The sequence below is a fragment of the Myotis lucifugus genome, unplaced genomic scaffold (genome assembly GCF_000147115.1).
Source record: "Myotis lucifugus unplaced genomic scaffold, Myoluc2.0 scaffold_155, whole genome shotgun sequence".
Lineage (NCBI taxonomy): Eukaryota > Metazoa > Chordata > Mammalia > Chiroptera > Vespertilionidae > Myotis > Myotis lucifugus.
The window spans coordinates 2,062,566-2,075,729 of record NW_005871203.1 but is presented as its reverse complement, the minus strand read 5'-3'; the positions used below and the strand labels follow the sequence as shown (position 1 = coordinate 2,075,729).

Sequence of the window (13,164 nt, the reverse complement as noted above, 5' to 3'; positions counted from 1 at the left end):
TCTGCCCACCCCGGTGCCGCCCTCGTCTGTGCTCCTCTGTTGTTTGACAAGATGGGTGCAGGCCCCCAGCTCAGAGCCTTCGGTAAACAGCTGGCTTCTAATGCAAGCTGAGAGGCCATTTTGTTTTCCATTTTATTCTTTTGTAAAACTGCTTGATGGAGCTGTCATTGACATACCGTAAAATTCACCCAATTAAAATGTACAATTTGGTGGTTTTTAATATGTCACAGGAATGAGCAGCCTTTGCCACAATCTAGTTTTAGAACATGTCATCACCCCAAAAAGTAACCCTGCTCCCATCAGCAGTCACTCCCGGTGCCACTTCCCCAGGCCCCGGGGACCACCCGTCTTTTTGTGGGTTTGCCAGCCTGTGGCCGGCCTTCTGGGCCTGGCCACGCGCTGTGTTTGTGTGGTAACCACCTTATCAAGGAATCCTGGCTTTTCATTAATGGCTGGAATGCAATGTTTTCTTCTAAAGCAAGTTTCTTTCAACCTACTGATTGCGTTCTTCTTCAGCGAGGGGTTATCTGCTCAAGTTACCCGTGACCCACGGGAGGCGGGGCGTGCACAGGGCATTTGGAAAACCCAGGGGCAGTTCTGCCCTTGGGCCTGGGGGTCCCTTTGCAGCTGCTTCTCTGATTTGGGGAACTTTTCCCCTCTCTCCTCTCTCCTCTCTCCTCTCTCTGAGCCCCTTCCTCCTTCCCCCCTGACTGATCTCAAAACCCCCATTTCGGGGAGGAAAGACGGGGCCAGGGCAAAGTCTTTGCAAACAGCCCCTCTATTCCACAATCTCAGAGGGCCAGCTGTGGTCCCAGCTTCTCCCCAGTCATTTTGTCCGGAAGCAGCATTGACAACAAGTTTAATTATGCAATTAAAGTCATTTTCCTGAGCTGAGCAAATATTTACAGCATATTTTGCTGCAAATTGCTTCGCCTAGAGAAAGGTTCTGCCGCTGGGGCTGCCTGGCTGATTCATACATTTACATCCCCATCGCCAGGGGGCCCAGCTGTGCAGGCAGGTGGCAGACAAGCGAGCCCCGGGAGCTCGCGTCAGGGAGGGACGAGGCAGGTGTCAGCCAGGCCGCGGTGTTCTTGTTCCCGCCCGGCCACTGAGGACCAATGGCGTCCGCTGCTCCTCTGCGGCGGCCCGAAGCCCAGCTCCGCGGCATCAGAGAAACCTCTGGGCTCAGCCCCGCGTGCGGGGGAGCAGCTCTGTGACCGTCAGATCCCCGTCCGTCTGTCCTGCCGCTGTCTTCCTGTCATCTGGCAGTGTCCCAGGAGCTGGTCCTCAGCAAGAGCGCAGGCGGGCCTCTGCCCCGGCCCCTCGGGGTTCAGCTTCCTGCGCGAGCCAGACAGGAAAACTCAGGCAGAACTTGAGAACCGCAGAAAAGGCACAGCCTTGTTCCCCTCTGAACCGCGTCTCCATCCCAAGCCCACTTCACCCACGGAGGGAACTCTATCCATTTCCTAGGGGTGAGGTCGTAGCCTCGGGCTTTCTCAGTCCAAGGGCATTCTGCCCCCCCACTCCCACGCACCACCCCCGATTGCAGCAAAGTTCAGTGTGGGATGGGGGGGTGGCTTGTGTGACATCAAGGCATTGGGGAGGGGTGGACAGGAGTGACATTCAAAATATTTAACCGCCGATGGGGCAGTGACCACTCGGAGACGACCCAGAGCCAGTCTGGAGCCCCTCCGCTGTGTGGGAAGGTCTGGGGGGCCGGGAAAGGACCTGGGATGGATGTTGGATAAGCTGGGGTGTCAGGGGGCTGGGGCAGCAGGGGGCTGGGGCAGCAGGGGGCTGGGGCAGCAGGTCCCCAGCAGGTCGGTGTGGTGATTGCAGCCTCTTCCCCCCAGCTCCCCTTTCCCTCCCCGCCCCCCAACACACACACTGAATGTTAGACCCTGACGTTGCACCATCACAGCTACACTGAAGGCCCGGAGAAAAGTAACAGCATTGCTGTCCTCGAGGCCCCACTGTGTCCGGTCCCGTTCATGCGCCATCTCACTGGATCTTTCCAGCACCCTCATGACGGTTCCTACACCCATCTTCCAGCCAGGGAAGCTGAGGCGGGAGCCTGTGCGGTCACCTGAGCACCCACCACTGCCGGAGGGGGAGACCCGGGGTCTGCGCTGGGCTGGGCCGTTGCCCCGCATCCTCGTGGGACCCGGCAGGGACATTACCACCGCCGGCCCCGGTAGGAGTCGCTCCGGTGACCCTGCTGGCCAGAGGCAGAGCCGGAATGTGCCCAAGGTCACCAGTGTTTACTACCCCCCGGGGAGGGAGGGGCAGGGGGAGGAAGCAGGGGGCCAGCCCTTTCCCTCAGATGCCCTCACCTGGTGCCCTGTTGGTGCGACTGATGACAGCGGCGACACAGCAGCGGTCACCGCTCTGGCTTGGGCCTCTGGAGGGGGCAGGCCGTGAGCCTCGGGTGCCCGTGCCCTGTGGTCTTAAGGCTCCAAAAGGAGCATGCATGTGGCACCCAGACCGGGATTCTGGGTTAGGATGGGCCCGAGGAGCGAGAGAGAGAAGGGAGAGGGCCCACCACCCACCCACCCCCACCCCCAGGCTCCCCGATGCTCCAGTGAGCACAGGGCAGGTTTGTTGTCCTGGTCCAATATTTGCCTTGTACCTACTGTGCTCTGGCCTTTAACCCAGACTCCAGCGCAGCTCCGGGCACCGTGGAGGTCAGGGGCAGCTCCTACGTGGCTTCCCATGGAAGACGTCAGTCCCAATGTTGGTTTGAGGTCACGTGGGGAGGGCTGACCAGGAATCAGGACGCTGGGTTTTCATTCTCCCAACCGAGGGCCACTCACCCTCCCAGGATCTAGTGTGGCCTTGGCAAACTGGCACTGCAGGCAACGCTGTAGTGTCCTGATAGCTCACACACAGAGACTAGGGCTTGGAGCTAGATGGGCAGACAAGGGAGCACAGTTTTGGGAAACTGAGTCAGGGGCCAATCAGTGGCAAGTGTTGGGTCCTTTGGGTCCTTTGAAAACTCATTTCTGTTTAAGGCACCTCCTCTAGGCTGTCCTCCAGGCTTTCATGGCCTGGTGGCAACATGGTCATACAACAGTCGGCTGGGTGAGTGGGTGATGCTGGGTGGGAGCCTAAGGAATCCCAAGATGGCCAGCTTTGCCTGCAAAGGGACAAAACCTGCTGAGGGCCTAGATTAGGACACGGGCCCGGGGCGTGCATTTCAACAATGGTGCCCAAACTCGGTCCTGGAAGCCCCTCTCGGGAGTCCAAGGAACTATGGCCTGGTCCCCACTCTCCCCTGTCGGCCAGGTGGGCTGCCCCCGGGTTCGTTTCCTTGGACATTCGGTTTCTGAGCGAGAGCACATGTGAAACCAGGCTTGTGCAGAGAAAAGTAGAATCCATTGGAAAGCCACCGACTTAAAGTAATACCTTTGCATTCTATTCAGTGTGGTTCCTCCGCCCCCACCTCCCCGGCCCAGTGGTCTTGGTATTAGAACTGACCTTGTCAGGAGAGCTGGGTCTGCTTTCTGCTCCTTCAGGGAAAGAAAACCCTGCTTGCTATTTCCCAGCCCCAGGGGACACTCCTGGCCTCAGCTCCCATCTATAAATCGGGGCGATCTTGGCTGCACCGTCCACTGGAGCCACTGCAGGGTGCAAGGCGGTTTGGGGGGATGAGCAGGTGTGTGAAAGGAAAGCAAGGTGTGATTAACCTGGCAGGAACAACGCCGCCCGAACTGTGGGGCCCAGGAAGGAAACAACTGGAGGAAGTCATGCTCTAGGCCACGTCCACGGCTGGTCTGGGTTGCTCCCCAGCACCCCGCAAATGCTGGGAGCAGAGGGCCGACAGGGGGCAGCACTGCACACCCACTCCTGAGGCCATGCTTGGTGTGCCCAGGGCTCAGGCAATGCTTGCGCCACAGAGACACCCTTGGCTGCTCCTGCCGAGGGACCCCTTCCTCTCTCCTCTCCTTCCCTGGGCATGACATTGAGAAAAGCCCTGCTCAGAAGAGAGTTTATTTCACAAGCCTGTGAAACTGGCTCCGGTATCATTCTCGTGGGAGGCCACGCCCCCAGACCCACATTTTTGTCAAAAAGCACATTTTAAACGCTCCCGTTCCAGGTACATGAGACCCACCTCTACAGGCTTGCGGAAGTGCTACAGGCCACTAACTAGTGGCTTCAGACACTGCCCAGTAGTTGATTCAGAAAAGCCCCAGCGTGGTGCCGTGTCCCTTCTGGATGACCTTCTCTGCTCCCTCCATCCCCCAAATCACCCCTCTTTATGGGGGATCCTGACGTCCCCACGTGCTTTGGAGAGGATTTGAGATTTGAGTTCTCTCTCCTTGGTGGTTCAATTTTTTTTAAATATATTTTATTGATTTTTTTTTTTTTTTTTTTTTTTACAGAGAAGAAGGGAGAGGGACAGAGAGTTAGAAACATTGATGAGAGAGAAATATTGATCAGCTGCCTCCTGCACACGCCCTACTGGGGATGTGCCCACAACCAAGGTGCATGCCCTTGACCGGAATCGAACCTGGGACCCTTCACTCTGCGGGCCGACGCTCTATCCACTGAGCCAAACCGGTCAGGGCGGTGGTTCAATTTTTTAAAAACCAAGCAGACAAATCCACCTTTCTATAAAAGTTTATTTTGTAATTTTCCAAGATGTGTTCAGAGAAAAGGTGAAATTATGCAAAGGTAAGGAACAACTGTATATAAAAATAATTTAAACACAAATATTAATAATAAAGCGACATTTCTTTCTAGCAACAACTAGTAGGTAATCTTGCCCAAGATTTTTTCCAAAGGTATTAAATACATTTTAGATAACAGTACATACACACACACACATGCCTGAGCACACACCACACACACACACACACATATATACAGCTCAAGTATTGTTCTCTGTGCATTCCTGCTAACTGACAGCTACAGTGACAATGACTACATGCCTGAGTGTCCTGAAGATTGAGCAAATGTGCACGGAATCGTGAATTTGGGGGACGTGCTAAGATTTCCCTCCCCAATCTCGTTAGTTACTAGCCGGTACCCTGTGGTCGTATCTGAACAATTAAAGTGTGTCTGTCGGAAAGGCTCATGGGTGTGGTCACTGTGGGTGGCAGGCGGCAGCGGGTCGGGAAGCCCGGCTCTTGCTCCCGGCACACCTCTCGGACTGGAAGGGGGTGTGGAGGGTGCGGCCGCCGCTCTCCTTACATCTGGCTGACTCTCTGCTTCAGCGCCAGGACCTCCCTCTCGATTTCGTGGGGGAGGTCGGCGTTCACTTGCTCCTCCAGGTAGGCCTGAATGTCCTCCGCCTCCTTCTCCCAGAACTCCCGGGAGATGTCGAAGAGCTCCTTCATGTTGACGTTCCCCAGGCCTCTCAGATTCAGGGCCTCCTCCGTGGGGATGTAGCCGATGGCCGTGAGCTTGGCGCCGCCTTTCCCGTTGATCCGGTTGAACATCCACTCCAGCACCCGGGAGTTCTCTCCAAACCCGGGCCAGAGGAACTTGCCTTCCTTGTCCTTCCGGAACCAGTTGACGTGGAAGATCTTGGGCAGCTTGGCCGCGGGGCGCTGGGCCATGCTGAGCCAGTGGGCCAGGTACTTGCCAAAGTTGTAGCCAAAGAAGGGCCGCATGGCAAAGGGGTCGTGCATGATGACTTTGCCTGTTAACACAGAGGGGCCCTGTCGGTCAGTGAGGCCCCCATAGGACAGTGCTGATTGCTGACATCAGCATGCTCGGCTCCTCTCTCCACACGGAGAGAGACGCAGAGACACAGACACAGAGGCAGAGACAGAGAGACAGAGACAGAGAGAGACACAGAGACATAGAAACAGACAAAGACAGAAGAGACAGACAGACAGACAGACAGAAACAGGAGAGACACAGAAACATAGAAACAAACACAGGAGAGAGACATAGAGACATAGAGGAACACAGAGACAGGAAGAGAGACACAGAGACGGGAGAGAGAGACAGGAAGAGAGACACAGAGACGGGAGAGAGAGACAGGAAGAGAGACACAGAGACGGGAGAGAGCGCGCCGACCCTGTCCCTGTGGCTGCAGATTTGACTTGGATTTACCTTTGTGCTCGGCGGCCGCCGTGGCCTCGGACCTCATGGCCGCCCCCACAAACACTCCATGCTGCCAGCTGAGAGCTTCATAGACGAGGGGGACACCTGTAGCAGGAAAGAAAAGATGTCCCTTCAACGCTTGGACACTCAGACCCTTTGGCTGCCACTGTCGTCTCACAAATGGAAAGAAGGCAGAGCAGCATCTTCCTTATTCTGCTCACGGTGTGTTCCCAGAGCCGCAGCGCCACCACCGAGGCCCACAACCAAAGGAAACGGATAAAGCTCCGTCAGGTTGCAGGTCCTGAAAGCCTCTAGTGGCCAGAGGGGCTTCTACCTGTGGGCTTGCCAGTCATCCCAGATGCTGGAAAAGGAAGCTGGCCTGGCGGCACCCTCTGACACAGCCATGGGAAAGGAGCGATTCCACAGACCCACCCAGCCGGGGTGCAGGGAGCCTCACCAGCAGGCCGGCGCCCTCCGAAGATGATGCCCTCGATGGGCACGCCCTCCGGAGCCTCCCAGGCAGGGTCGATGATGGGGCACTGGCTGGCGGGGGTGCAGAACCGCGAGTTGGGGTGGGCACAAGGTTCCCCTACAACAGGCAGAGAGGAGAGGCCCCTGAGTGTCCAGAACAAACACGGAGCACCCCAATGGGGTTGGGGGCTGTGGGGCCTCCGGCGGGCTCACCGTCCTCGGGAGTCCAGTCCTTGTTCTTCCACGAGGTGACCTTGACCCCAGCGGCCAGCGGCTGGTCGATGCCCTCCCAGTAGACGCCGCCGTCGCTGGTCTCGGCCACGTTGGTGAAGATGGTGTTCCTCTGGATGGTCTTGATGGCATTGGGGTTGGTCTTCACAGAGGTTCCGGGAGCAACACCAAAAAATCCATTTTCTGGGTTGATGGCCCTTAAGTTACCTGGAGAGTTTTAAACCCGAAACATCAAAGTGAGCGCCAAGCAAAGCATACCTGAGCTGAGACCTTGCCAGGCTCGTTTTTGCACCAAATTCTCAAATCTTTTTTCCCCTCCTCCTTAGAATGTATTTTTCTTTTCTCACCCAAGCAATTATATTTACAACGCTCTCCTCCCCTCAGTTTTCCATCAATCCTATTTGAACGTATGTATTCTATAAACAAACAGCCGCATAGGGTCCCATTTCAAACCAGATTTGATAGTAAGTGAAAGACTGCTTATAGAGAATACATATTTCTAAGACTTTGCAAGATCTGAAATCACTAAATTAAAAATCCGGACCGTGTGAGCTCAGGGGGCCCTTGGCATGTTTGAAAAGCAAAAGTCCACCGTGAGCAACAGGTGGGCCTGAGAGTCACCTTGCTGGTCGAACTTCATCCAGGCAATGTCGTCGCCCACACACTCGATCTTCCAGCCCGGGAGGCTGGGGTTCATCATGGCCAGGTTGGTCTTCCCGCAGGCGCTGGGGAACGCGGCCGCGAAGTACTTCTTCTGGCCCTGGGGGCTGGTTATGCCCAGGATCTGCAGAGACAACGTTCCTCCTGACGCTTTCCTTCCTTTGCTTCCCAGCCCGTGCTTCAGCCTCAGCCTCGGGGTGTGCCTAGAAGCCCCCGAAGGGTGGGTCCCCAGCTTCTATCTCTTCAGGTTTCCAAACAAATATTTTGAATGATGGCGCCTACGGGCCTGGCTGTGTTTGGCGTCCTTTAAAAGGAGCAGCCGCTAGTCATTCATAACTATTGATGGCATTTCCGAATCTGTCTGGCCTGGATGTCCTGGGCCTGGCCTGGTGGGCACTGGAAGGCCATCTGTATTGGCCAGCACCCGCCCCTGTGCCGGCCTCTGCCCCGACCCCGCTCGCTCAGAATTGTCTGCATCTTACCAGCATGTGCTCGGCCAGCCACCCCTCCTCCTTGGCCAGCCGGCTGGCCATCCTGAGCGCGAAGCACTTCTTCCCCAGCAGGGAGTTGCCGCCGTAGCCGCTCCCGAAGGAGATGATCTCCCTGCGGTCGGGCAGGTGGGCGATGAGCGTCTGCTCTGGGTTGCAGGCCCAGTTGTTCACCAGCGGCTCTGCGAGGACACAGCGCGTCAGCGCGGCCCCACCCGCCGAGGGCCCGGAGGCCGCGCCGGGGGTTTAAGGCTGGGCTTAGGTTTAGAAATTCTAGCATTTGATTCTGAAACAATGTGCTTACTTTTTAAAGGCAAGGGGCACCCCACGGAATGGAGGCACTTGACGAATTCCCCGTCACCCAGAGCCTCCAGGACGGGCGTCCCCATTCTCGTCATGATGCGCATGCTGGCCACCACGTAGGGCGAGTCCGTCAGCTCGATGCCGACCTTGGCCAGAGGCGAGCCCAGGGGCCCCATGCTGAAGGGGATGACGTACATGGTGCGCCCTGCGGGGGGGGGGGGGGGGGGGGGGAGCCGTGAGAGAGGGCCTCGGACTCATAACAACCAACACTCGTTTCCTCCAATCACCTCACTCCCTGCCCGCCACCGGCTCCCCAGTCCACGAGAGTCCACTGGAAAGTGGAGAGAATCCCCAAAACAAAGGTGTTTTCATAAATGTGCAATTGGGTTCCACCATGCGTGGAAATCGTTTTCCTGTTCCTAGGAGACAGTTTGTAAATCGAATCCTAAGATGCACGTTTTCAAGACGTTGCCATTTTCACATATGGAATTTAAAGATCTCTAAGGCCACGGAAGTTTCCACTACGGTTAAAGTGACTGTTCGGACAGACATCATAATAAAAGGCTTGCGGATATTTTTCCCATCAAATAAGCGCTTCGCCTACCTTTCATGCACCCCGGAAATCGGGCGTTGAATGCTTTCTCAAAGTCCCCCTCCGACATCCAGCGGCCCAGCTGGCTGATGCCGCTTTTGGGGATGGGCACTGTGTCTCTTTGCTCTCGGGTGATGATGACCGTCTTGCTTTCGATTCTGGCCACGTCCCTGGGGTCAGTGAGAGCCAACCAGCTGCAAAAACATAACACACAGGTGAGGGTCGGAGGGGAAGTGCAGCCATGTTGAATGCGTCTGTATGCTGGGTCCTCTCAGCCAAGCATCCTGTAGGAATGGACCCGCTGACTCGTCCTCATGTCCTCCCTGCCCCTAGCAGGTGCCAAGCGCTGGCGATATTCTGCAGATGTGACAGCCACACCAGCTGGCAGGGTCAAGGAGCCATTTGCTAGACTGTGAGCCAGTCTGGGAGGACAGGGACGGTCCAACTTCTGTTTTTACCCGGTGTCTAATTTGCAAAGAGCATTTGCTTGCATATGCCAGCTCATTGAAGACTGGGGCACTACGAGTGTCATTAAGTTAAAGTCTATATGGTTCTGGCCATTACATAATTTTTCAAAGGCCTGCAAACCCCTCACCCCTCGACCTTCATCCACCTCTTTCCACCTTGTGGGGGGCGGGGGGTGCTGGGGCTGGGGTGCACTCACCAGTTGTCATACTTCTTCAGCCTCTTGATGGTGCCCTGCTCCTCCATTTCGTGCAGCAGCTGCTGGTTCTCCTCCTCGGAGCCATTGCAGATGTGGATGCATTCGGGCTGGCACAGGCTGGCGTTGGTCTCCACGAACTCGCGCACTGCCTGGGGCAGGCTGTCCAGGGTGCCCTGGACGACCTTGGCAGAGTAGTTGAGGCCGTTGGGGAGCTGAGGAGGCATTTCTGCAGAGTCGCGCTGAGGGCCACAGACACCAAGGTTCCCTGCAATGGCAAGCATGGGCTTCCTGAATGTGAGCGGGAACCGCGCCCTCCAGCCACGCCGGGGCTGTGTCTGGCTGCGCACCTGCCCGGCGTAGCTGTAAGGATAAGGAAGCGAGTTCACGTTACCTCCGAGGTTTTTAGCAAAGTAAGTTCAAACGCCCGGCCTACCTTCCTGCTCTCTGGACGGTCTCGACCAGAGATCCAAGGCCTGCTTCTGGGCTCTTCCCGCTGGTGAGCCTGCTTTCCCGGTGGGAAGGTGGTGTTTGGTGTTTGGTGGCAGAAGCGCCGGCTTTAAATGCCACGAAGAAGCAAGGTCCTGCCCCCGGCCCCACCCCGGAGGCTCGTCTCTGACGTCAGGGGCAGGCCTTTGGATCGGGGCCACGGTCAGCTTCGCTTTGGACCGGCTCCCCACGACCCACCCCAGGGAGATAATCATTGAACAGCCAGCCGCGGGGATGCCAGGAGGCCTCCGACCCCTCGCCAGCCGCCCTTACACAACGTCTGATTGACTAAACTTTGGCCCAGTTCACTGCTGATGCAAAACACATGGCCCTTCCGTTGACAGGCGGGAGGGGCGGGCCCAGGCTGGCGGGGCACCTCCTGGACGTCGAGTGTGTCCAGGGCACAAGCTGGCAGCACATTGTGTGTACCCGTGGCTGCCGGTTGGCAGAACATTAGGGTGGTAGGTGTCAGCCACCCTCAAAGCCCCGGAAGGCTGTGCCCGATGCCGGGCAACAGGTGACTTGTTGGCACAGGTCTGACCTAACTGGGGGCTAGTAACCCTACTGAGTGTTCACTGTACCCCAATATAAGGGCAGGGGTTTCTGCCTATTTGCTCATTTTTGTGGGTACAGTTCCTGACACACCGTAAGCACTGTCCCCAGGGCCTTGCATCACAACCAGCCTCTGAGGCGGAGCCCATGCACAACCCTATGTCCAGACAAGGAAACTGAGGCACAGGGAGGCAGAGCGCTACTCCCAGCTCCCCGGCTGGTGGGAGCAGAGGGAGAGCTAGAGGACAGGCTAGCTGGGCTCTGGAGAACTACCCCAGACGATCCCTGTGGGGGGCCATTGCCTCTTCTGGAACCTTCCGTGTACCCTCCAAAGAGCTCTGGGCTGGGTGCAGTCACTGCTGGAGTCAGCTATCCCTTTTCCTTGCCCTGGCAAGTCCGAGCATCTAGGGAGGGGGAGGGGGGAAGGGGGGCTTGGCGGTTTTGCTAGATTACACTTGAGCAATGAGACCTTTATAACAGCTCTTTAGAAAAATGTGCTTTGCAAGCCGTCGGAGCTTCAGTCCAATTTAATGGACCATGGAGCGGTTGCTGGTGTTTCGAGAGCATTGGGTGAGAAGTCAGGAGAGGGGGGCCAGGCCCTGACTCCCACAGCCAACCCCAAGGCTCAGGGGAGCCCCCTCCCTCCAGTGAGGTCGGGTAGGGACGCCTGCCTCCCCAGGGAGCGGGTGCTGACAACCCCTGACGGTGCCTGTAGGAGCTGTGGCCGGGGGAAGGCCCGGAATGGCTGTCTCAGGCCCGGAGTGCTGAGTGGCCTGTCCACAGGGTGCCCTCCTCACTGCAGCTTTGCGCACACGCTCCCGCCTTCCACCAAACTGTCCCCCGCTGCTGTTCCATTTACTTGGGTTTTTATTCAACCAATCGAACCTTTCAGTATAAATGCAATGTGAACGGTTTTGTTTAGTTTTATATTATTTCCCGTTTCGGTCACTAGAATTCATTATCAGTGGCATTGCCAGCCACGTACAAGTCTGTGTCCTGTCTAAATGCGACCATGATGTGATAGTGCTCCTGGCCGAGGGACTCTCTCCACATGTGACATCCGTGGAATTCCCAGCCCCACGCAGGACCACAGAGACAACACACGCATCCGCGGTTCATCTCGCCTAATGGGTAGGGATGCCCGTGTGGCTGATAAAGCTGTCATAGGTCTGATTCCCTCCAAGGGCACATAGATTGAAAACAAAACTGTGAAACCGGCACTCATTTGCCGTTCTAAACACCACTCATAAATTCCAGGTGTTTATGTCCCGAGAAACCAGCAAGTTCAATTACCATGTAGGAGCGGTGAGTCACACTGCCCTGCCTCTAATCTTTTCATTGCAGCGCTGAACGGAGCAAAGGTGGCCTGGAGACTCGGGCGGGGCTGCTGAGGCTTAAAAGGTGTGAGCAGGTGAGCCGGGGTTGGGGGGGTGGGGAGCGCTGTGATCCAGGTGAGCAATGGAGAGCAAAGCCATGAACTTGTAGGGGTCTCACCGAGGACTCTCGGGAAGTTTGATTGTGACGTACATGGACATTTCTTAGCGACCCGGTGGCCAATAAAAAAGCAGAAATTCACAGATGGTGCACAGATGGTCCAAAGACCATCAGCACCAGCGCTTGGAGCCCCTTAGGGCCAGGATGGGTGGTTTCCATCCTGTGCTTGAGGGAATGGGGGGAGTCCCCAGGGGGAGTCCACAGAGTCCCCTCACAGAAGAGGGGAGAAGGCCAGGGAGATGAGCTCACAGACTTCCCCGCCTGTGGTATGTACTGGGCTTCCATGTTGGATCTTTGCTTGAAATAGGAATCTCACCGCGTGAAAACATGGGACAGCCGAGACCCAGAGAGCGCAACTGGACCATTTCCCACGCTAAGGCTCTTAACGGGAAGAGCATCACCTTCCCTCGTTACGCCCCTCACCGATGGGGGTGACGGGATGGGCTCATTCCACTCAGGGGCTGACCACAGAAATGAATTCCTAGAAAAGCGTGGCCCTTTTCTGGTGGAGACAGACGGGACGGTGGTTTTCCGGAGGCGACAAGGAATGAACAATGTAAATCCCGCGTCTGTGCCATCCCCGCTGCCGGGGGGCCAGCTCTGTGGGCACACGGCTGGCCCCACCGTGGAAACGGCCGACACTGTGAAGCTGTGTGACGAGCAGCCCAGGCGTCATCTGCCCCCCAGCAGCCCAGGTCGTCCACCCCCACTGTGTTTGTTAGGGACAAATATTTAGATGTTCCACATTTATGGGGTAATCTTTGCGTCTTTGCGGCCTGGAGGGTATTTTTAAGAGCTGAATGAGTCAATTTGCTCGTTTGGAGCCACAGAATTATATAATTGAAAGGGTCCTTAAAAGATTAGGTTAATCCAGTTTAACAGGTAGGGGGTCTCCTTGGGGGTGATAAAATGTTCTGGAACTAGATAGAGGTGGCGGCTGCATAATTGTGAATGTACTAAATGCCACTGAATTGTACACTGCAAAATGGTTCCTTTTATGTTATGTGAATTTCGCCGCAATTAAAAGAGAAAAAAGATGATGTAGTCCGTCTGCTCCTTCAAAGACGATGGAACAATGGCCCGGGGGTGGGGGGCTGCTCTCTAGGAGGCAGGCTGGTCTCCAGCACCCTCCACGCACCCACCAGCACCACCCCTCGACCTCATCCTTC

At 56.3% G+C, this 13,164-nt stretch overlaps 1 protein-coding gene across 2 annotated transcripts; it reads right to left on the bottom strand.

Annotated features, from left to right (window-relative positions):
* Window positions 1–4,617: 4,617 nt before the first annotated feature.
* On the bottom strand, window positions 4,618–9,995 carry PCK1 (phosphoenolpyruvate carboxykinase 1). Of its 2 annotated transcripts, XM_006095419.3 has the most exons (10): window positions 9,897–9,995; window positions 9,464–9,728; window positions 8,812–8,993; window positions 8,209–8,412; window positions 7,899–8,086; window positions 7,378–7,540; window positions 6,739–6,963; window positions 6,512–6,643; window positions 6,064–6,159; window positions 4,618–5,644 (listed from the first exon to the last, which is right to left on the bottom strand). In XM_006095419.3, exons 2-10 carry the CDS (start codon window positions 9,685–9,687, stop codon window positions 5,190–5,192), a joined length of 1,869 nt encoding a protein of 622 aa, XP_006095481.2. In that variant the 5' UTR covers window positions 9,688–9,728; window positions 9,897–9,995; the 3' UTR covers window positions 4,618–5,189. The 2 variants fall into 2 exon arrangements, with proteins under 2 accessions (XP_006095481.2, XP_023615190.1); XM_023759422.1 differs by having other exon boundaries at window positions 9,464–9,995.
* Window positions 9,996–13,164: the final 3,169 nt, after the last annotated feature.

What these genes read in the sequence shown, in the direction of transcription:
- PCK1 (XM_023759422.1), bottom strand. Translation starts at nt 9,744, where the DNA reads ATGCTTGCCATTGCAGGGAACCTTGGTGTCTGTGGCCCTCAGCGCGAC. An exon ending in CTGAAGAAGTATGACAACTG is followed by an intron (nt 8,994 to 9,463) that starts GTGAGTGCACCC and finishes ATGTTTTTGCAG; the next exon opens with CTGGTTGGCTCTCACTGACC. An exon ending in GGACTGGACTCCCGAGGACG is followed by an intron (nt 6,644 to 6,738) that starts GTGAGCCCGCCG and finishes TGCCTGTTGTAG; the next exon opens with GGGAACCTTGTGCCCACCCC.